Source organism: Sphaerodactylus townsendi, linkage group LG06, assembly GCF_021028975.2.
Source record: "Sphaerodactylus townsendi isolate TG3544 linkage group LG06, MPM_Stown_v2.3, whole genome shotgun sequence".
NCBI classification, from domain to species: Eukaryota; Metazoa; Chordata; class Lepidosauria; order Squamata; family Sphaerodactylidae; genus Sphaerodactylus; species Sphaerodactylus townsendi.
Window position 1 is genome coordinate 106,615,584 of NC_059430.1, and position 23,239 is coordinate 106,638,822.

Sequence of the window (23,239 nt, forward strand, 5' to 3'; positions counted from 1 at the left end):
GTGGTCATAGTTATTCTCCAATATTTACAGTTTGTTGTGTATAGGGACACTTCTATTTCTGCTGCATGAATCCAAAACAAATACTTATTTCTGTAGTAGAAATAAAAACATTTTGATGAGATGTTTATCAGATGTATAGTAGCTTGATGTAGGTTGAGTGGCCAAGTCAACTGTAGCATATGGGGTGGGGGAGGGAGCTATGTTGAATAGAATCTCTTATGCCTCTTAGGCATACAAGAGCAGCTGTATAGTGCTAAAGTACAAGAGGCTCAGAATCTTCTATTCATTTTTTTATTTTTATTTGAGTTACTTGAGCTCCAGCATATTATTGTTTTCCAGCTGTAAGCCATTGCAACTTTTGTTTTGTATATAGCAAGTATCTTGTACATAGGCAGTAAGCAACAAAACTAGCAACCGCATCCAAAACCCTCAGTGGTGGGATGTGGCATCACTGCAGCGCTGCCCCGCCATCTCCGAGGCCCCTTCCGCACACACAGAATAATGCATTTTCAATCCACTTTCACAACTGTTTGCAAGTGGATTTTGCTATCCCGCACAGCTTCAAAGCGCATTGAAAACGGATTGAAAGTGCATTATTCTGCGTGTGCAGAAGGGGCCCAAGAAGGCTTTTCTGCAGTACAGGAAGCACAAAATGCAAAAAAACCTCCCACCCCACCTTGTCGCCAGAAATCGTTTCATAGGTCTTATAAGGCACCATGCGTCTGGCCCTAAACCCCAGGTGGGAGTTGACTAATGTCAACTCCACCCCCAAGAACGCCTTGGCCCACCCCCTTCCTCCCACACTGACATCTGATTGGGAGGCTAATGCAGTTACTGTGGCCCAGACTTCTGGGCTCATTCCGCACATGCAGAATAATGCACTTTCAACCTGCTTTCAGTGCTCTTTGAAGCTGTGCGGAATAGCAAAATCCACTTGCAAACAATTGTGAAAGTGGTTTGAAAATGCATTATTTTGCGTGTATGGAAGGGGTCCTGGATTTTGTGACAGCAAGACTGAGGGGTGGTCAGCTGCCAGCGTGTCTGCCTCATCCGCTGGGCTAAATGCCCTGGGGAGGACAAGCACAATGGCACAAGGCTGTGCCACTCCCTCAAGAACTTTTGGCCTTTCTTCTGGATGTGGCTGTAAATGTAGTCCAATGTAAAGAAGTAAAAAAATACTCCTAGCTCAAATGGTATAAAGCCAGTCTAGAAAATATGGATAAATATGGATTGTGCAAAATTGAAACATGTAATTGAAGAAGGTCCCTAGAAACATTCTGATTTGGCCTGTAGTATTAGAGAAAAATGAATCTAATTCAAATTTAGTACCAGTAATAACACACAAGATAAAAATGTTACAGAAACACAGTCCTGTTTGTGTGTAATGGTAGAAACAGACTAATTAAAAATCCAGGTCAGGGCAAAGGTGTTTTTTTTAAGAGATAGAGGAATCAGGAACAGAAATTCCAGCTGATCAGCTGCAAATCAGTTATTTCCTAATCTCCTTTCCTGAATGCTTTGCTGCCTGTTTTTCATTCTTACTAAGATACATCAAATTTGGAGGTGGGGAGGTGATGAGAAACCTAGCTGATTTCTCTTGTCCCCACTCTGAACTTGGGCTGCAGGTAAAGGAGCTCTTTACTTGAAATACTTGGGTATAAACCATCATGCATAATCATGCAGAACTAGTTGTGTAGGCTATTGTGTGGGCTGTTGTGTACTATTGAAATGGTAAGGACAAGTTGGCAAATTTCTTCTGCCAATTAGATTGGTTTTCCTGTTGTCAAAAATGCACATACATCTCGGACAGTTATCCATATAACCTGTTATTCAAGTCAGCCATTTTGACAACAAGAAGACAAAAGGATTTTGGATTTAGCTCAGGGGAATGAGTCTTGAGTAAAACAGGCATGTGCCGGCTGTAACAACTGAAATCACATGGACGTATTACCTTACCAAAGAGCCGAAGAAGAATCACTTTGTCAGTGGGATTGTCAAACAGCAGATGAATGCTGAATTTGATAAATATTTTACAAAATGGAACTATTCAGCTAAGCGATATGAACAACTACTACTACTATTAAAATATTATTATAACATTAGCAGATAATTATTATAATATTATTATATTAGCAGAGAAGACTAACCTGAAATCATTGCATACCTATATCTATGTGTACAAATTTGTCTTAACTTTAATGGAAAAACTTAATTTAATTTTATAGCTCTTTCAGTTGGAAGAAATGACTCATGCAGGACAAACCTCCAGATACCTTCTCCTCTTCAGCTACCAGAATGTTGCTACAGTGTCCGAAGATGACATCCACATGAGATCTGTAGCCATTCCAGATGTTGCACAGCAAATTGAGATTGATGTCAGGTATCACATGCCACTTATTCCTTTTTTTTCTTAAAATACCTTTCTTTTTCTTCAAGCATATTTATATGTATGCTTGTATATTAAGTGAGTAACTTAATATCGATGGTACGCTTCCAGGTGACCTGCAGTGGTCAGATCTTCCTACTTCCTACCACTTTTTAATCTCCATGAGGTCACACACATGGCTGTTCATTAGAAGCCTATCCCCCATAGAATGCGGCCATGTTTTGTGCATTCTCTAGATGTGCAGTGGTGGGATCCAAAAATTTTAGTAACAGGTTCCCATGGTGGTGGGATTCAAACTGTGGTGTAATGCCAATGGGGCTGGGCTGGGCACGACGGGGGTCAGGGCATTCCTGGGCGGGGCTGTGGCAAGGACGCAGCTGCTGCGCCGGTCCTTGGGCAGGAAACGAATGCACGCAGGCGCAGGCTGCCACGCACGCCGGTGCACCTCCTGCTAGACTGCTTCAAGTTCTGCGCACTACTGCTGAGAGGAGGGGCGTAACTAAGGCAAAAATCATGTGGCAAAATCACCAATTAGTAACCCCCTCTCGGCACACACAAATAGTTAGTAACCTACTCTCGGGAACCTGTGAGAACCTGCTGGATCCCACCTCTGGATAAGTGTCCTTATAATCACCTGTGAAATTGTCCTCTGATCTGTTGGAGGCTTCTGCAAACAGTGGGTGGCTCTGTAGAACTTTTATCTCACCACAATATATTGGGGGGGGGGAACCTGTTCTAAATATTACAACTGTTAGATGATAGACATTTTCCTTTACAATTTATTCTGGTTTTCTGATGTCTTAGGTTCGAAGTGGGGCATTGTGGAAACACTGGTTTCTGCTGCTGTTAATGTTTTTGCTTGATAATATTTGAAATTGGTTTGGGAGCAGTAAATTCAAATACAGTTTTCTTCTCAGTGTATTTATTAAGTTTCCACACTGCTGACCTTAAATAAGCAGCGCTACTAAGTCAGTATATCCTTATCCAATGATTCTATAATCATATGACCTTCTGCTGTGTCCTCTTTTAATATTAGCTGCCCATTTTCTGAAACCTCAATGCTTTTGGTCTTTCCTCATAAGACAGATGTTCCAAGCCCTTTTCTGAACCTTTCTAATGCTATGAGCCCCTTTTCAAGCTGACAGGGCCATAGTTCTATGCTTATGTTCACCAATGACCCCATGCATTACATTTTTATTTTGCTGTTGAGAAAAAACAGTCATAAATAATCATTTGTTTGTATTCAATCCCTGCAGTGCTATGGCCCACGTCGGCCGTCAACTTGCAATGATTGGGGACGAGTGTAACAGGTCGTACAGTAGGAAGCTGGAGGATTCACTGTTTTGCCTTGGAAAAGGGTAAGAACTACCTAAAATATTTCCTCATATTCTAATATCTGTAGTAACCTTCAGCCTGCAGGAGAGGAATGCCATTTTTGAAAGTTCCTCTATATTAAAAGAAACCCAACAATCCTATTTGTACATTAAAAAATAGCAAAACAGAAGCTGGCCTAAAACCTTTCTCTCTGCAGGGATGTGGGGTGGAGTTTTTCCAATTTTAAAAAAATCCTTTCTTTCATAAAACAAATAATGAACCCCTTTGCCAATACCATGCCAGGCAAGTTTGTCAGTTTCAAAGTACTGATTTAGTGTTTTTAGGTGGCTATTCCTAGAAATTTTGTGTTTTGCTGAATTGGCGGTTTAGGTTAAATTCACCTGATTGGCAGTGCAAGTTAAATCAAGGCCAAAACTACATTTTTTCTTTATCTAGCTCTTCTCACTTGGTAGAAGGGATATTGTAAATACCAATCTGATGGTGAATTAACAAGTAATGATGCTACATTGTGTATGTATGTGTGTGCTAAGTGAATTATTGACCTTCAAGACATCTTATTGTTAACAGCCTTGCTCAGGTCTTTCAGACTGGAAGCCGTAGCTTCATTGATTGAGTCAATCTATCTTGTTGGATCTTCCTCTTTTCCTGCTGCCTTCAGCTTTTCCTAGTTGTCTTTTCCAGTGAGTCTTGTCTTCTCATAAATGCAACCACAGTATGACAGCCTCAGTTTAGTCACTTCAGCTTCTAAGGAGAGTTCCGGTTTCATCTGATCTAGAATCTACTTATTTGTCATATTATTTGTCCTCGGTATCCATAAAACTCTCCTCCACCTCATTTCAAGTTAATTAACTTTCTTCAGTGTCCAACTTTCACCTCCATACATGATGTTGGAAAATATTATGGCATGAACTATTTTAGTTGCCAGTGGAACATCCTTACACTTAAGGATCTTTTCTATCCTTCATGGTTGCCCTCCTAGTCTCAATCTCCTGATTTCTTGGGTGTGTTTTCCCTTTTGGTTGATGACTGAGCCAAGAAATAGAAAATCTTTAATAATTTCACTATCATCATTGTAATCCTTAAAGTTGTGTAATTTCCCATTACTTTTGTCTTGATGTTCAGCTGTGTTCTGCTTTTGGCACTTTCTGCTTTAACTTTCATCAGTAGTTGTTTCAAGTCTTCACTATTTTCTGCCACTAATGTGGTGTCATCTGCATATCTTAAATTGTTAATCTTCCTTCCGCCAATTTTCACTCCACTTTCATCTAAATCTTTTTAGTTTTCCTTATGATATGTTCTGAATACAGATAAGAAGATAGTATACATCATTGTCTGACACCTTTGCAAACTGGAAACCACTCTGTTTCTCCATGTCATGTCCTAACGGTGGCCAGAGCACAAGTTGTACATCAAAACAATCAGATGTTGTGACACACCCATTTCTTTCAAAACCAACTGTTGCTTTTCATGATCCACACAGTCAGAATCTTTGCTGTAATCTATGGCATTTCTCTTTCCATATATGGTAACTGTTGATTTGAGCATCACTTTCCTTGAGTGGGAAATTATTGTGATGGTCCAAGAAATGCTGCAGTCTTTTACATCTTTTTTTTTTAGTGCATTGCTCCCATCTTTTCTTTATTTTGTCCTGGTCAGTTAATGTGTTTCCATATTGATCTTACAGCATTCCTAACTGTGCTTGGATTTCTTGCATCTTGTATAACAAATCTGTTCTTTCCTTTTTTCACTTCTGTTTCTTTATTATAATAGTTCTCTTTGTCTCTACGTGCCAGTCACAGGAACACTACAATTACACGTCTGATTCTATTCCTGTCACCTTTTACTCTTGTTTCTTGTCTATCTTTAGCAGCCATCCATTGAGTCTTTTCATATTTTTTGGCTACAGAAATAGCCTTTGTGTACTCTTCCTTGATAATATCTCTGGTTTCAATCCAAAGTTCCGGTTCGTGTTCACCTAAATTTAGTAATGCAAATCTGTTCTTTCCTGAAGACTTTAAAGACAAGATAATGTTGTTTAGATTGTGGCACTATGAATGTTTTGGTGTTATATTTCAGCTTTACTCTGATTTTCAATATTAATAAGTCATGGTCTGTACCATAATTAACTCCTGATCTTGTTTTAGCAGAGAATATGGAGCTTTTTCTTCTTCTGCTTCTAATTACCACCGTCTATATGGTTGCCTGAAATGTGTATTTGCAATGAACATACTGTTGTCTTTTCATGATTCTGTGAGTTTCTCTCCTGCTTCATTCATGCTCCTTGTCCAAATCTTCCAACAATATTTGATTTTACTTTGTACTCTGCTTTTGCATCCCAGTCACTTATGATTACAATCACATCCTGCCTATGTGAGTGATCAATTTCTTCCTGGATCCTTGCATGAAAACTTTCAATGTCTGCATCATCAACATCTATAGTTGGGACATAAACTTGAACAATGTTATAATGATAGGCTTTCTATGAAGTCTCACTGATGTTATTCTGTCAGACTTTTCATTATACCCCCTGACTGCTTATGCATCACCTCAGTATTGAAGCAACTCCACTTCTTCTAAAATACCTGGTGATTTTCAGACTGAAAATGTCCCAGTTAAGTCCACTTTATTTCACTCACGTCCAAGATTGCTATGCCACATAGAGGGATAGAGAAAGTGAGGTTCCGCAGTGGCCTGCTTGGAAGAGTTGGTTTGAACTGAACTCAAGAGGCAGTTCAAATACAACACCGAAGTTTTGCGAAGCCAAAGCCTGTTTTCAGTTCAGCTGTATCTGAGTTGACAAACTATGGTCTGCAAGTTGACAAACTATGGTCTGAGTTGACAAACTATGGTCTGTAAAATTGGAAAGCATAGATTGAAACCCATTTGCAAATCAGTTTAACATTGAAGTCAGTAAACCATCTGATTATGGTACTTGTGTTTCCTATTGATAAATGATCCTAGTATAACATGAGCTTTACTTCAGAGTAGGTCTACTTAAAATAGCTCTATAAGCCAGCTATTTAGCCATTCCCACTTCCGCAAGGCAAAACATTGCCATATCTACCCCTCGCACCACTGCTGATCCAAATCAACAAGACTATTGAAAGATGAGTCAGTAACTGTTTGCATTGTATCTGCAGTAGTGAATTTCTGTATTGGTCCTGTACTATGGTTACAGACACAAGAGTTTGAAATTTTCAGTGTCATTTGAGTGTATTGCTGCATATAATTTCTTCTGTGTAATATATGTGTTGCCACATGTGCCAGCCATGGGACCAAAACGGTTCTGGTCACTGTTGTGGACAAACTCCAGCTCCACTTGGATAGAGGCTGTTCGGCGCTGCTGGTGTTGTTAGATCTCACCACAGTGTTTGATGTCATAGATCATGACCTTTTGGTCCACCGCTTCACCGATATCGGAGTCCAAGGGTCAGCCTTGAGTTGGCTGACCTCATTTCTCCAAGACTGGGGACTGCAGGTGACATTGTGGGGAGAGAACTCCAGGTGTCATCCCATAGTCTGTGGGGTGCCACAGGGGGCGATCCTCTCTCCAATTCTTTTCAACATCTACATGCACCCCCTGGTGAGTTTGAGCTTTGGGCTGCAGTGTCACCAATATGTGGATGACACTCAGCTCGCTTTCACGATGGAGGGTTGCCCGTCTTCGGCCCCTGGAGCTCCAATGTCACCTGCAGTCCCCAGGTGAAATGAGGTTGTGGCTGGATGATTGAGAGTGAGTCAGATGAAGTTAAATCCTGCAAAGCGGAGGTCCTGTGGTTGGGTCGAGGGGAGCGACTGGTGGACTTTTGCCTTCCTACGCTCGATGGCGAGGCTTTGCACTTAGCCTTGTCTGTCACAAGCCTGGGAGTGACTTTGGACCCGACGCTGTTGCTTGAGACCCAGGTCACTCGGACAGCCCAGGTAGTGTTCTATCATCTGCACCAGGCATGGCAACTGGCCCCACATCTCTTGTTCTGACCTGGGCACAGTGATCCATGTCACCTGTAGGCTTGATTATTGTAACTCACTTTACGCTGGCCTGCCTTTGACTGTGAGCCAGAAACTAAAACTCGTGCAAATGCGGCAGCCAGACTCCATACTGGAACATCTAGCCAGGACCGGATTATGCCGGTTCTAAACCATCTGCACTGGCTGCCCATTGAGTTCCGGATCATGTTCAAAATATTGGTTGCAACCTTTAAGGCTATAAGTGGCCTTGGACCTGCATACCTGAGGGACCGGGTCTCCCCGTATTGCCCTGCAAGGTCCCTCTGCTCCTTGGAGGAGAACCTATTAGCGGTCCATGGCCCAAAGGACATCCAGCTGGCCTCTACAAGGGCCAGGGCTTTTACAGCCCTGGCCCTACTTGGTGGAACAGGCTCCCAAGAGAGACCATGGCCTTGTGGGGCTTGCAAGGTTTCCACAGTGCCTGCAAAACGGACCTGCCAGGCATTTGGCCAGCAGGGTTGACAGTTCTAAGCTCCATTCCATCTAGGCCTCTCATGGGCACAGAGGAGGGTAGGTTTTTGTCACCATCTGTTACAGTACTGCTCCTATTTTATGGTATTTTATCTGAGTATGGTTTTATCCTGGTTTTTATTATTGTATGCATTTTTAGGATTTTATTGCTTTATTTTGTTGTCTATCACCCTGAGCCCTTTGGGAGAGGGCGGTTTATAAGTCTAACAAATAAACAAACAAATAAAGCAGTCGAGGTCACTACCCTTTGTAAAAATTCCAAATATGTCCTGGCATACAGGCCCACTGTGACTCCCATTTGGGGTCCTTTCATAAGCCAGCTATGTCTGTAGCAATTCACACCATTGGTATTGAGAAAGTAGAAAATGTTCATTTCCAAAGTCAGTTTGATAATGGGAAATTAGTCAGCCGGCTGAAGTAATTTTTTTCCATGTGTAATTATTAATTCCTTTCACATATTTTGAAGAAAAGCATTAGAGCGGATTTTTAAACTGAATTATAATAAAGTAATTTCTCCTGTTCTTTTGTTACTTTATAGACTAGTAACCAGTGTTTTCCAAAGTTGCATTTGGAGTAATTTTAAGGGTGCTGCTATGAAAACTTTTGGAAGTTTCTTCAACAATGGATGGAGAAAGATTATTGATTCTGGACGATGGGTAAGTGTTGGCATCTGTAGCTTTTTTCCCCTTTTCACAGGTAGAGGGAGCTTTTCATGTTGGAAAGCATTGGAAAATGCAATTTCACAGGTAGAGGGAGTGGTTTTCACAGGTAGAGGGAGCTTTTCATGTTGGAAAGCATTGGAAAATGCAATTTCTTCAGGGCTAAATGGTTTTTCAGAGTGTCTTTTGAAGCAGCAGTGGCGTAGTGGTTAAGAGCAGGTGCATTCTAATATGGAGAAACCAGGTTTGATTCCCGCTCTGCCGCTTGAGCTGTGGAGGCTTATCTGGGGAATTCAATTAGCCTGTGCACTCCCACACACGCCAGCTGGGTGACCTTGGGCTAGTCACAGCTTTTCGGAGCTCTCTCAGGGTGTTTGTTGTGAGGGGGGGAAGGGCAAGGAGATTTTAAACCCCTTTGAGTCTCCTACAGGAGAGAAAGGGGGGATATAAATCCAAACTCTTCTTCTACTTCGTCTTCTTCTCGAGTTCTTACTCTGAATTTCTCCTGGTTTTTAACCAAATCCTGTATTCTCTCCATGAACAGATTCTTTGGGTTCCTCTTAAATATGTGTACCGGAGATGGGTGCCAGCCACCGTCTTTGCTCTTTTGATGTGGTGCCTAGTCATTTATGACCTGCAGGACTAGTATCAAGAATTGTCATTGAAGGTCACTGCTGGACTTTGACCAATCTACATCACACCCAGGAGGTGCCGATTGCTTTTTAAAATCCTCTCCGACAAGCTTTTGTTTTTTCTATTTAAAATGTAGGCTAGTGCTGGGTCACTACTGTTTTCATACTTTTTAAAATGCTAATATGGGGTTGTTGCTGGTTGACTACCTGGATCTCTCTTTTTGAAATATGTATGTTCAAGTGATTAAAGTCTGTATTTTATACATTTCCTGTTTCAAGTGGAAAGAGTTTTTTTTTAAAAAAATGGAGTTTGGGAAGGTAACAGAAAGAATGCTGGTCATCCTTTTTAATATTTCACTGTTTGATAAAAAGTTTAAATCTGAAAAAGTCTTGAAAAAATAAAACTGATTTTAAAATCATCTAACTTTGTTACTTGCTTTCTTTCATATGAGAGTTGGACCCAATCTTTCCCACCCCAGGAGCTGTTGAATTTGTCCCTCTGTATTTTTGTTTGCAAGTCGCTTGTGTTTAAGGAGCTCATTCCAATTCAGTTCTGATTCACTGAAAAAACTTTGCTAAATGGGTGTTTGAACTTTGATTCCCTGTTCTTATCCATAAATATCAATGACTTCTCTTTGATCAGTATTGCACCATGTCAGTCCGAAGTGCCCTGTTCCACCACTTGCTGCACAATAAACACAGAGAAATTAAGCTCCCGCCCTAGGAATCAATAAAAATCCTAAGTATCAGGTTTGCCATGGCACCTAGTTTTGGAATATTGCAAGTGTCTATCACAGCTCAGTTATAGAAAGGTTAACTGTTTGTATGTAAACGAGTTGCTGAAGTCATTGTTCATGACCTGATCTATTGATTAGCTATTGGTCAGTGAGATAGCCATTGCTTACATGTTAGTGAGCATGTAGATCTGAAGTTATGAAGTTAACTCTGTTTCTTTGTTTGAGCACACCCCCACCACAACCATGAGCACGAGACAGCAGGTAGGTACCAAGATGTAACCAAATGAACAGTAATGTAGAAGTGTAACAGGAAAGGATTTCTTATTTTATCTCCATGTAATCCTCCCTTTATAGTAAACTCATAAAGAAAAAGCAACGAAGAATCTGTTCTACTCTGTTATATATACTCCCAACACCTAGAAATTTCACTGTGACACCTAGTATTTTCAGCAGTGATTTTATTATAGTTTTTCTTTGAGACAATCAGCCAAGGTACAAAGCTTACTTATCATTTCACATCAGAATGCTTTTCTGTGTGAGATAAAAAAGTGTGTGCATGAAGTGTTCATCTCTGCCGAAAAAGAATCCAGTCTGTATTGAAACTCTGCTTACACCAACTATAGTCCTGTTACACTTGAAATCTTTAGTATAGGGGCCTAGAATCTTGTGCTGTTGCAATCAAGTGACATTTCCAGATAGGTATCTCTGGGGTGAAGCTCACTGGTAGTTATTTACATAAAAACAGCCTTTCAGAATAACAATTCAATTGAAAGAGAAAGTCTAGGCAGTTTGAGGAAAGGAGAGGGTCTGATGAACAAGAGGCACTAGATGATCTCCATATGAAATATATGGTATTTTTTTTTAATCAGCCATATAAGTTAAGTTTTTCCTAATACCTAGACCACGTGACTAAGTAATGCAGAGTAATGCACTTTCAATGCACTTTGCAGCTGGACACTGTGCAGAATAGCAAAATCCACTTGCAAACAATTGTGAAAGTGGATTGAAAGTGCATTTTTCTGCACGTGCAGAAGGGGCCTAAGTGTGACATGGAATCTAAAATAAGGAGGAAGTTGGATTTCTCAATAAATGAGAGTATTGGAAATGAGAACTGTTGTAATGCATCTTGTCTGATACATCTAAAATAATGAATTGGATTAACGGAATACTCATTGCCTGTACCTGTATTCTCTTCGTAAATGTCTTTTTAAAAGCAACACAAGTTTCTTCTCCACAGTTGAAAGATCCATCAGCCGGCAACTTAGTGTTGAGAATTGTGATCTATTTATTAGTTGATTTAAAACCCACTTGTTTCTAATATAGTGGCTAAATTTATTGCCTTAGCTATAAGATTAACAGAACAACAGCTGATTTTAAAGTTTTGTATTTAACATTCTTATGCCAATAAATAATGATAATGAACTTAAGAGCCAAACTGTGTGATGAAGAACTCTTGACTGCCCTGAGTTTGCCACCACCATTGAAAAGTAATTTTAAAATGCTGCAAAGGTCTGATTGTGACTCCCCCATACCTTTTCAAGTGTCAATTGAGCTGTGTGGTGTGACAGACAATTTTGGCAGTTGACAAAACAAGGCAGGGAGGAAGAACGCCATTCTGCAGGAATGGGCCATTGGGCATTTAAAAATCTCTAAAATGGTGACAGCATACTAGTAGCAGCCACAAGTTTAGTTGGGCCTTATCCTGTTCTGTCAAATGCTTGCGGCATGGGAGACCACCTGAGTTCAAATCACTGTCACAAGGATCACTTGAATAAAACATTTCCTCTTGGTTTTACTATGCAACTGTGTGGAGACTTCTTAATTTTGGTGAGTGGGCTGGTTGGGGCAATCCTAGGAAGGGGCAAGACCAAGCCTTGGATCAAAGACCCAAAGAACTAAAAAATAAGAAGAAACACCAGATCCTTATTATATGAGTGAAGCATATAATGTAATTACTGTTAATGAATAGAAGAAACACAGGTTATACTCCAATGCAAAAGTTCTGAATTAGAAATTCATTATGAGATTATACACCATCTTAAACAAATTTGGGGTTCCTAAACTAACTATAGTGGCTAATAATTCAGCAGCCCCCTTCCCAGGGATACTGGTTGGTAATCAAGTCATGCTGATTCTCACTGTCATCCATTCCTCATGCTTCATACTGAGACATTGTTATATATCCTACAGGCCAGATCCTTTGAGCTCTTTGGGGTGTTGTGTGGTTTCCGGGCTGTATGGCTGTGTTGTATCATAGTAGCATTTTCTCCTGATGTTTTGCCTGCATCTGTGACTGGCATCTTCACAGGATCCTGAAGATGCATATTTATTTTTGCATATTTTCATCCTGTTTTTCCTCCAAAGAGACCAGGGTGGCACATATAGTCATCCTGCCCTGATTTTAGTCTTACAACCCTATGAGTGATTGACCCAAAATCACCCAGTATTTTTCATAGCAGAGTGGAAACTTGAATCGAGCCCTTGAACTCTTTCATCATTAAGAACAGTCCCTTGCACAAAAATCACACCTGAGCAATGTACAACAGGTCTCTCTGCCACAACTCCCCCTACCCCCCCTTTTCTGTAATTTTAGTTACAAACGCCTTTAAAATACCTATTATAGATGTATATGAAGAAGTGTGATACGGCTCATGAAACCTTCTGCTGGATCAAACTTGGTTAGTCTCACAGGCTCATTCCGCACATGCAGAATAATGCACTTTCAAACTGCTTTCAGTGCTCTTTGAAGCTGTGCGGAATGGCAAAATCCACTTGCAAACAGTTGTGAAAGTGGTTTGAAAACGCATTATTTTGCGTGTGCGGAAGGGGCCAAAGAGTCCTCCAGAATTGTTTTTAAATGGCATACAACAAAGAGTTCCTGGGCTGCATGCTACAGCAGGGCTCACAGATCTCTGCAGAATCAAACCCCTGGAAACCACAGGCTTAGGTTGAAGCAAGTCTGCATGGGATTGCCCTGTCAGGATTTTAGGAGAAGCCACAAGGCTGAATTTGTGTCAGGAACACCAGACCTCCTTTAAGCGCCTTTCTGTTTTCTAACAGAAGCTCCGTGCATTCCACAGACATGACTGCTCCCATTCACCATTCAGGAAAAGCTGCACCTGTTGAATGGCTGCCTGTCCCATACAGCTATCTGTGTGTATTCTAGATTTTTAAAATAATGTGAGCTATTGAAGACCGAGAGAGAGAGCGGGGCGGGACTCATGGCGGGTCCCGCCCCGCTTCTTGCCGCGGGAGAGCCGCTCCGTCTCCGAGTTTGCCCCTTCGTGTGGGATCCAGAGCGGCCTTGCTCTGGCCCCTTTTTGGGATTACAAGGTGTGCGAAGGCCGCCGTGGGGCAGGCCGAGCGGGGGCTCCTGAAGTTGGGGAAGAGAGAAGGCTGCGCTTCGGCTGAGGCAAGTCAGGCTCCTTCTCCCGGCAGCCGGTGGGCCTCAGAGGCTGGACAAAAACCGCAAAGATGGGCGAGGCCTTGTAGCCTCCTCTCCTCCGCCTTCTCTCGAAGCGCCTCCCTCCGCCACCCCCCTTCGGACGCTCCGTCTCCTAGCTACGGGCAAGGTAGGTGGGCAGGGGGTTCGCCCCCCCGCGCCCCGGCCTGGCTTTTGCACGAGAAAGCAGCGCAAGATGATGTCTGAGAAGTCCCGTAGGGCATATCCACACTGCGGCCCCACCCTGGACAAGAGCCATCCCTTGGCAGGGCTATTTGGCACCCCTGAGTAAGGGCAGAAGGCTGCATTTTTTTTGGAGGGGGGGGGGGATAGAAAATCCTTGGCACACCCTAGGCTAGACATGGGTTTCTCTTGGTGTCCCACTGGCACAAATGCAAGTCTGTTGTGCCCCCCCCCCCGTCAGGTTTGTTAAGAGATCATTTGTTTCACACCTGCAGTACAGTTGAATTCTTTGAAAACAAGGTTTGTTGTTAAGAAATACGCAGGCAGAAACTCTCCTGGAACAACCCCATCCCCACTGGAAATATGGTTTATTCCCCCCCTCTCCCCAGTTTTCAAAACTAAACATTTGTTTTAGACGAGATGGCAAATGGGATGCTTTTTAATCAGAACTGAAGAGGAAGAAAAATAATATGTACTGTGTTCTTAAAAAACGACTATTACAGAAATAGACACAGAGTTAACAAAATGAATTTTCATTACTGTGCATGGAGAAGTTGATAAGTGAGTGGCCTTCTCCTAAGCAGTTCTTGGCATCTCAACCACAGCACAGTTAGCATCCTATTGCTGTTCCCTAGAGGACAAAGGAACAACCTACATCCCTCTGCAGGGTCTAAAACACACACTGACCATGCCCAAATTTCCAGCAACAGGTATGGTTACCTGCTGTCTGCTCATGCCACCATGGGTCCCTGATGCTATGGCTTCCCTGCCCACAAACATAATGCCAGAAGACTGGAAAGAAAGACCTGCTGACCCCACAACTCCCAAGGAGGCCAATAGTGTAATCAGGTGCTCTGGAGTTGACTCATTGCAATGGCAGTGCCATAGATGCAGGTTCAAGCTTCCTCCTGCACCCAAGTTCAGTTTTTCCCGGCCAAGAGGCCTTGAGACTGTTGAACAGCAGTTAGAGGATGCTCAACAATACTTTCAACAAAGGCTGAGCCATTTTCCCCCCGTCCGTGCCCATATCTCTCTAGGGAAGGGCACATATATGACTAATGGGAGGCATGGGTTTAATTTCCTGAAAGAGAGATGCTGGGCAAAAGGCAAAACCTGCCTTTTTCCCAGCAGCAAGTAGAGTGGCAAAGCATGAAGAAGAGACTGGACTTCACCCCATGTCTCGCACTTTCAGCACCAGCTGTTTAACCATAGAGCTAACCAGGTGCTTGTGGGAAGAAGAGGGTCATTGCCCCCTCCGGGAGGTGGGGTGTGTGTCTTGAGCCCCACTACTTTCTCCAAAATTAATGCTCGCAATGAGGTCCTCTATGTTAAACCTGCAACTTTTTTTGTTTTTGCTGTGAAGTCGCAACCAATTTATGGAGACTCAATAGGGGGTTCAAGGCTAAAGCTGGTAATTGAATGTCATAATTATATTTGCAGAATTGAGGGGTATGTGTTGAGCTGATCCATAATTTCCCCTATTCTTTAAGTATATTTAAAGTGTTGATATCCTGTTTATTACTCAGTTGACAGGACTTAAAGCAGCTCAGATTGCTAAAATCTTCATCCACAGAACAAATAAAAAGAAAAGTGCCAACCATTACCCATCAAACTAACTTTCCTCCCTTGAGCTTCCACTATCCTGTCTTCATATTTCTTAACTCCACTGCTTTTATTGTATTGAAATTACACTGGGAAATACAGATGAAGGATTTTGTGTTCTGGGATCTAACTAGTTTGTTTCTTTTAGGACAATGGCAGGAAAAGTAAAATGGGTGACTGATATAGAGAAGTCGGTGCTAATAAACAACTTTGAGAAGAGAGGCTGGGTCCAAGTGACAGAAAACGAAGACTGGAATTTTTACTGGTGAGTAGCCATCATTATGGGGGTGCGGGGGGAGTGCGTTTGTGTGGGGGTAAAGTTGCTTGTAGTTCTTTAGCCTGATTAAATTCTGAGCCCTGTAAATTTTTAAAGAATTTATTGGGAGCTAGCAGCTTATATATATTGTTGTGGGTGGGTGAGGGGTGTTTCTGAAATTATACTGAATGACCAATTGCAAACCTTGTTTCCTTGTTTAATTGGTCCACTGTATATTTTAGCTAATTTTGGAAAATAGCTGATATTTCCTTCTCTAGCCATTGGAGCTGTCCAGCACTGCCCTATTAAGTATTTAGTGCTTTTGCTAAGAGAACTTTCATTTTCCTTGGTAGTCGTTGTGGCAATTGTGTAATTGTGGTAGTCGTTGTTTAATTAAATATATCCTGGTCTGATCATGTGCATTAAGTTTGTGGAGACTGGTAGGGTTGAAGATTCTCTAAATAATCTTGAACGATTACACAATTACAACTTTAGACTGAGGGTGAATCTGTGTCACATCAGCACTTTTCTTAGAGGCCAGCTCCATGATGGCGAACCTATGACACGTGTGTCAAAGGTGAAACACCACATCATTTTGGGTAACATGCCAGCACTTCTCCATGTTTGAGTGTGAGTCATTTTTTAAATTATTTGATGTTTTTCCATATAATACAAAGCACCACATGTGATTGGGCTCAATTTTTTAAAAAATGAATGAATGTGTAAAGAATTGTTTTTCTTTTGTTTGGAGAGGGGTGGGGAGGTGACATGCCAGCAGAACTGAATTAGTCATTTTCCTAATTTTTGACATTCTGAGCCCAAAAGGTTTGCCATCACTGCCATAAGTTATAATACAATGTAGAACAAAGGCACATTGCTTACTGTGCAAGTACTTCTCAGTATTCACATAATACATTTTGAGGTAGACTATGCAGCTAATACAAGATGCAATTCCAATAGGCTAAGTTTAAACAAAGCAGTACAAAATATATTCCTCCAAATCTGACTATTTTAAAGTTGCTAACAGCACAAGTTTATTTACTATTAGAATAAGTATCTTATTCGTGAAGTGAAACAGCGCAGAACAACTTTCCCAATCAAGACAGTTTTTAAAATGCATTGGTTGTTTTCATCAAGGTTAGCTAAAAGGAGAATAGGAGAGTCTGTGTCATATATCCCAAGGGTAGGCTGGCTGGACAGTTGCTTGTTAACTGCCCAAGACAAACTTTTACTGTATATTCAGTCAGTAAACCTGTGCACCATTAAGATAGTGAAGGAAAATATCTTCTAGATGACAAGTATGAAATCCTTATCTGAGCATTATGCAGGTTTAAAAACAAATAGCAGCTGGTTTCTGGCACAGTGGTAAAAGGCTGGGTATTTCATCGCAGCCTCAGGTATTTCTTTGCAGCATTTGATGTGTTAATCACATCAGCTGATTATTGTGTCAAATACACAGTGGTGCTAAATGTTTGAAATTGAAATTCAGATATTTTTTCAATGAAGCCTTGCCTGAGTCTCTGATTCCTAACTTCTTTGGGGAACTCTTGAACAAATACAGGGCCTGGTTGTTGTCATCTGATTTCAAGAGCCTTTACCACATGCTCTGTCCACTTTCTCAGTGTGTGTGTGGGGAGGCGGGGGGAGGAGGCTAGGTCTGTTGACCAGTGCATGGTGAGCTCTCTCTGTTTGCAGATTGTAGGCCTCTGGCAGCTCTAAAACCTCTCCTAGAAGTATGTCCAAAAAGTTTGATTACTGTTTTGCTTGATTTATTTTTGAGCCCTTTTGAGGATCTTGGGCTTTGGTTCCAGGCCTCATCTTGCCCCTTTTCTCAAGCTTTGCCCCATCTATTAATTGGGGGCCTCTGCCAGATTCCTGTTTAATTCAGCACGTGAAAAAGGAAGCTCAGTTCATCAGCAGTTCATGTCAGTTATCTAGAGAGCATTTAAAGATATCCCATGATCCTTTGAATACCACTGTTTTGAAAAGACAAAGGCTGAGCTAAAGTGGCAATTTCTGAGGAAGCAGGGCTTGTAGTACAGCATAACTAATGGAGTTGCACTGTAAAGTATGAGGATCAGCAATTCAGAAAGTGCTACCTTGCTCTTTTCTTTCTTCATGCCATAAGTGGTGTTGTTGTTGTGTTGTCAAGTCACAGCCAGTTTATGGCAACCCTACAGGGTTTTCAAGGCAAGAGATGTTCAAAGATAGTTTGCATTGCTACCTCCATGTCATGACCCTGGTATTCCATAGAGGTCTTCCATCCAAAATACTAGCTAGGGTTGATCCTGCTTAGCTTCTGAGATCTGAAGAGATCAGGCCAACCTGGGGCGATCCAGGTCAAGTCATAAGTGTAGGGGTTTGGAAAATGTGTGCCAAATTTTAGGGAGTTGCATCAACCATCTAGAATGATTTTTCTTAATTATTGACTGTGGGAAAGGGGTGGTGATAGGAAGAGTGATAGGGTTTATTTTTACAGAGCAGTAGAAGATCTCTGGTCACCTTTTTAAAAAAGCAGTGGCATTTTAACCCAAAAGCCCAATATGCTTTGTTTATATCACAATTTAAGTCGTTTGATGAAGATCTAGCAACCGTTTTGTTTTTACAGGATGAGCGTGCAAACGATTCGGAACGTTTTCAGTGTTGAAACAGGCTACCGCCTCTCCGATGACCAGATTGTCAACCACTTTCCAAACCACTACGAGCTCACTCGGAAGGACTTAATGGTCAAGAATATCAAGAGGTATAGAAAAGAACTAGAAAAAGAAGGTAGTCCTCTAGCTGAGAAAGATGAAAATGGAAAATACCTTTATTTAGGTAAGTTGGTATGGTTGATTAGCATGACTTTTTGTAATCCACTTTTTGTAATCCAAAAAATGAGAAATCCTAAATGTTATGATTTTACATGTCATAACATACTCGATTCTTGCTGATTTAGTTCTTCCTATTTTTACATTTCCATTGAACTGAGCATCTTACTCCTCTCTCCAGGCTCAAGACAACAGCTTAATTATTAAGACAGGAGAGAGGTACTTAAAGCTCTGAATTATATTGAGTGCTGCCTTCATGGCTTGAACTTTTCGGTATGAAGGAGGGAATTATTTTTAGGTATTTTTAAATCCATGACAACTCTCCTAGATACTATATTTGATAAAATATTTCAGATGGTGATATTCTGCATAATCTGCTAGGATACTCAGGACCTGCATCAATACTGCACACTCTACAGTGGATAGGATGTTGAGTGTTGCAGCAACCCATAGTTAGCACTGTTCAGTGCTACCCTATGTAAGGGTATGATATGTGACAAGGCAGCCATGCAGACGGGAGTGGCAAGATACTGGGGTGAAAGCTAGAACGTGACATCAGCTTTGACTCCTTTCCGGGGTGGACGGGGCGTTCTAGGGAGGGACAGGGCGTTCCAACAGCTTGGAGGAGCGCGCAGTGTGCACGCGCACCAGGCGCATTTCCTCCTCGCTCCGTCCCTGCTAGATACACTTACAAAGTCTTAGCAGCGTAGGTCTTAACTTCTCATAGCTTTGGCAAGTTCAATTCCCAGCCAACAGCTCATCTTCACATAAGTGTTGCATGAAGCAAAGTAGGTAACACAGTTGGGAAAAGGGGATTGGGGTAGGATAAGGATGTGACCTAACCGCATTGTAGAATTCTACAACGTATCAATCTGTTAATCACAATCACAACTGCATTCTGCAACCACTTTGTAGAAACATGGGCCTTATTCATTTATTTACCTACTTACCTACCTTAATAATAGTCTGCCTTTCTCACAGGGACTCAAGGCGGATTACACATAGTTGAGTCAATACAGTTAACAAAATGGGATGTTTGAGAACCAATGCTTTAGGGTTTTAGAAGTCTAGAACCACTAGAAAGAACTGAAGCATAGCCTAAGTACACAGATTACATAACTAGGATTGCAGTAAGCTATACACAGCAATATAGACCATCAAGGCCCTCATATACCTGATACTCACTGGTTAAGAGCCTTGGAGTTATACTGGATCCAGCACTACTATTGGAGAAGCAAGTTAATACAGCTGTAAAAAAAGGCTGAATGTGAACTTAATCTACTACCCAAACACTTACTGGTTGAAAACCCCACTTGCAATTCAATGCAGTCAACCACACTTTTGCATAGCAAGTTCCACCCAACATTTACTGATTGGTTCCCCACCCTGGAACATGGACAATATATACCCCACTAAACATTACCTTCTCACTGGACACAGTGTGTAACACATTTCTCTCTGTGATACCCTCTGAAGGCGCCAGCCAAGATGCAGGCAAAATGTTAGGAACAAGATCTACTAGACCACGGCCACACAGCCCAGAAAATCCACAACGACCAGTTGAATCAGGCTGTGAAAGCTTTCAACAATACATTGAATCTACTAGCTTCATTTAGCCTGGAAGATGGCTACTATCTTGACTCAGCTGATGTGGCCATGTCGGTCCATGGTATGATTACCTCAAAACTGGACTGTTGTTAGACATTCTGCTTGGGTAGCCTTAAAGACAGTGCAGAAGCTTCAGCTGGTGCTGATCATTCCAGCCCAGCTACTATCAGAAACCCAGTGGAACAAGCACATTATACCCATTCTGGAGACATTCAGTTGGTTACCAAGTTCAGTGCAAGGTTCTGGTTATCACCTACAAAGCTCTTAGTAACCTTGGATACACGTACATGTATGACTGCCCTTCCGGCTCTGGTCTGCTGCAACAGCTTTGCCTTTTAAAGATGCCTCCTGCTAAATGGGTATGATCAGCAACTTCCTATTCCTGTTCTTTATCAGTGGTGGCTCCCGACTTTTGGAATGGCCTTTCTGAGAAGTTTCCCACACTTCAGTCATTCTGCAAAATGTGCAAAACAATACTTACTTGCTTACTTGCTTACTTACTTACTTACTTACTTACTTACTTATCTTTCTACCCCATGTAACACCCCCACCCCCGGGCCAAAAAAGCTGTTATAACTATTAACCTGGCTAGCCATCAGGGAAAGCCTGGCGGACCAGCTCCGTCTTACAGGTCTTGTGGAAATTGTTCATAACCCGCAGGGCCCTGATCTCAATCGGGAGCATGTTCCACCAAGTAATGTTCAAGAGGTTGAGATTAGTATTGTAATAGAACAGAACAGTCCAGGAGAGCTCCTTCATAATGGAACAAAATTGTAGTCTGCCATCATGACCTTGCTTTTACTGCATCGTCTTATACCTTGTGATCCACTGTCCATATTATGTATAATACAACTTGCCTTAGGTATGTCGTTCACATTATTTTCTACACCTAGTTCTATTGCATTGGGCATTAGTTGTCTCATGCCGTCGGATTGCATTGCATTATCTCATAATCCCCCTTGAGTCTCGGCAAGAAAGGCTGACTGTGCTTAAATAATTGTGAGAACACACAATACACCCTTCTTACTAAACTAGACAGTATTCCTTTGTGAAGCAAACTATATACAAGACCTAAGCTCTTTCAGATACGTAAAGAAAACAAACATCCATGTCCGATTCCTGATTTTAATTTCTTCTGGCCCTTGAAGGCATTGCAGGAAATCAAAAGCAACCTGTGGGCTGAGTAACTTATTGCAGGTTACAGTCATGAATTAAAAGGCTGTGTCTCAACCTTGCACACAAAGTTATCTTGGCTCCCATGTTGGGGGGAGGGGGGGTCCCATCCCTGGATCATAAGGAAAGAATATACAAATACACTCTTTAAAAGAAGATGATGATCTGGGGGCCAGTTTTCTTTTTGGCATTTGTTAGCCTACTATACATTGTCCCAATGTGGGACTGCACAAAAAGCACAGCGATGAGGGCATGGTTGCACTTACCTACATCTGTTGTTTCAAAAGGTCCTCTGTGCAGGCACAAATCCGTTAATGACAGAGTACAAGCATGATTTTTTAAATAAATAACAAACATAAATAAATTAATAAAATTTGGTTAGATAATCTGTTTGAGAGAGTACATCAGGCTTAAATGATTGGAAAATAAGAATATGCTCTTTTAGCACCTGAAGAAGAGTATGTGTACTCTTAAAAGAGTATGGTTGGTAACCCGGGGGTGGAGGGCATGCTCACTGCCTTTGTGGTATCTAGGTAGAAATGGATAGTCAGAGAAGAGAACTCTTGAACATTTTGACATCTTTGACAACTTTGTGCTGTCCTTTTAGACTTTGTGCCTGTCACTTTTATGCTCCCGGCGGATTACAATCTATTTGTTGAAGAATTCCGTAAAAACCCATCCAGTACTTGGATTATGAAACCCTGTGGAAAAGCTCAAGGGAAAGGGATATTCCTGATCAATAAACTTTCGCAAATTAAAAAGTGGTCTCGAGACAGCAAAACATCTTCGTAAGTTTCTATGGAAAAGGAATAACTCCTTCCTCTTTGACATTGTTTTACAGTTTGTATGCTTGTGTAAATCAGTCACGTTCCATTAAAGGAGCAGTTTCTTATCTCTCGTTGAAAGTGGCTTACAATCAGTGGTGGGATTCAGCAGGTTCGCACCACTTTGGCAGAACCGGTTGTTAAAACGGTGCTTGTAAACAACCAGTTGTTAAATTATTTGAATCCCACCACTGCTTACAATCGTTGCATGCTACAGTTATGTAGGCACCTTTGCTTGTGTAAGATTAAAAATAATTCAGTAGTAACTGTATAAAGGAGTGAGGCGCATGATTCATTATATACTTTGACACTAGTTGCCTTATTTTATTTGTATAAGTTCCTTATGCTTTTCCTTAGGGGAAGCATCACATGCCCATTATCAGGGATAAAGGATCAGAATCTATTCCTTCGATAGAAGCATGGAAAAGCAATAATGGTTAAAATGCATCTCTGTATTCATAAAACTTCTACCTTTTCATAAACCTGCAAAAATATTGAGGATCTTGTTAATGATTAGCATGATGAAGCATCGTGAGTGAGATGCATATTGACCTTTCTAGCTTTTATTCACTGTGATACAGAAAAGTACTTTCTTGTAGAATCTTAATAAACGGCCTTGTTCAGTTTTGACTGCATTTTTGCACTAAAATGTAATTTGAGTTTGTCCTCATTTCCACAGCTTTTAAAAGAAGAAAAAATGTTTAAAACAACTAACACATACAAAAACACATAATTTAATTTATCTAGGTTTGTATCTCAGTCCTCCAAAGAAGCATATGTGATTTCCCTGTATATCAATAATCCGCTACTGATTGGTGGAAAGAAATTTGATCTGCGTTTGTATGTATTAGTATCTACTTACCGCCCTCTGAGATGTTACATGTAAGTTGGATTTCTGTTTTGGTTTCCTATCAACCCTCTCTATGCTATTCTGGGAATGTAAGGGGTGGGGGGAGAGTAGAATCATAGCCTGCATGGCCCCTTCCAACTTTGTCTAATCCAGGGGTCTGCAACCTACGGCTCTCCAGATGTCCATGGACTACAATTCCCATCAACCCCGGTCTAATCCAACCCCCTGCTCAATGTAGGATCAGCCTCAAGTTGCCTTGACAA

At 41.4% G+C, this 23,239-nt stretch overlaps 1 protein-coding gene across 4 annotated transcripts in view; it reads left to right on the top strand.

Annotated features, from left to right (window-relative positions):
• The first annotated feature begins 13,466 nt into the window (after positions 1-13,466).
• The window catches only part of TTLL1 (TTL family tubulin polyglutamylase complex subunit L1), a 30,437-nt gene continuing 20,664 nt past the window's right edge, over positions 13,467-23,239 (top strand). Inside the window, exons 1-5 of one of the 4 annotated variants that reach the window (XM_048502378.1) lie at positions 13,467-13,800; positions 15,604-15,720; positions 18,320-18,528; positions 21,910-22,090; positions 22,874-23,008. In XM_048502378.1, the coding sequence (XP_048358335.1) occupies positions 15,608-15,720; positions 18,320-18,528; positions 21,910-22,090; positions 22,874-23,008 (638 nt within the window). In that variant the 5' untranslated portion in view covers positions 13,467-13,800; positions 15,604-15,607. Of the gene's footprint in view, positions 13,801-13,838; positions 13,959-15,603; positions 15,721-16,212; positions 16,342-18,319; positions 18,529-21,909; positions 22,091-22,873; positions 23,009-23,239 lie in introns of those variants that run through there. The other 3 variants (XM_048502379.1, XM_048502377.1, XM_048502381.1) reach the window with 3 other exon arrangements.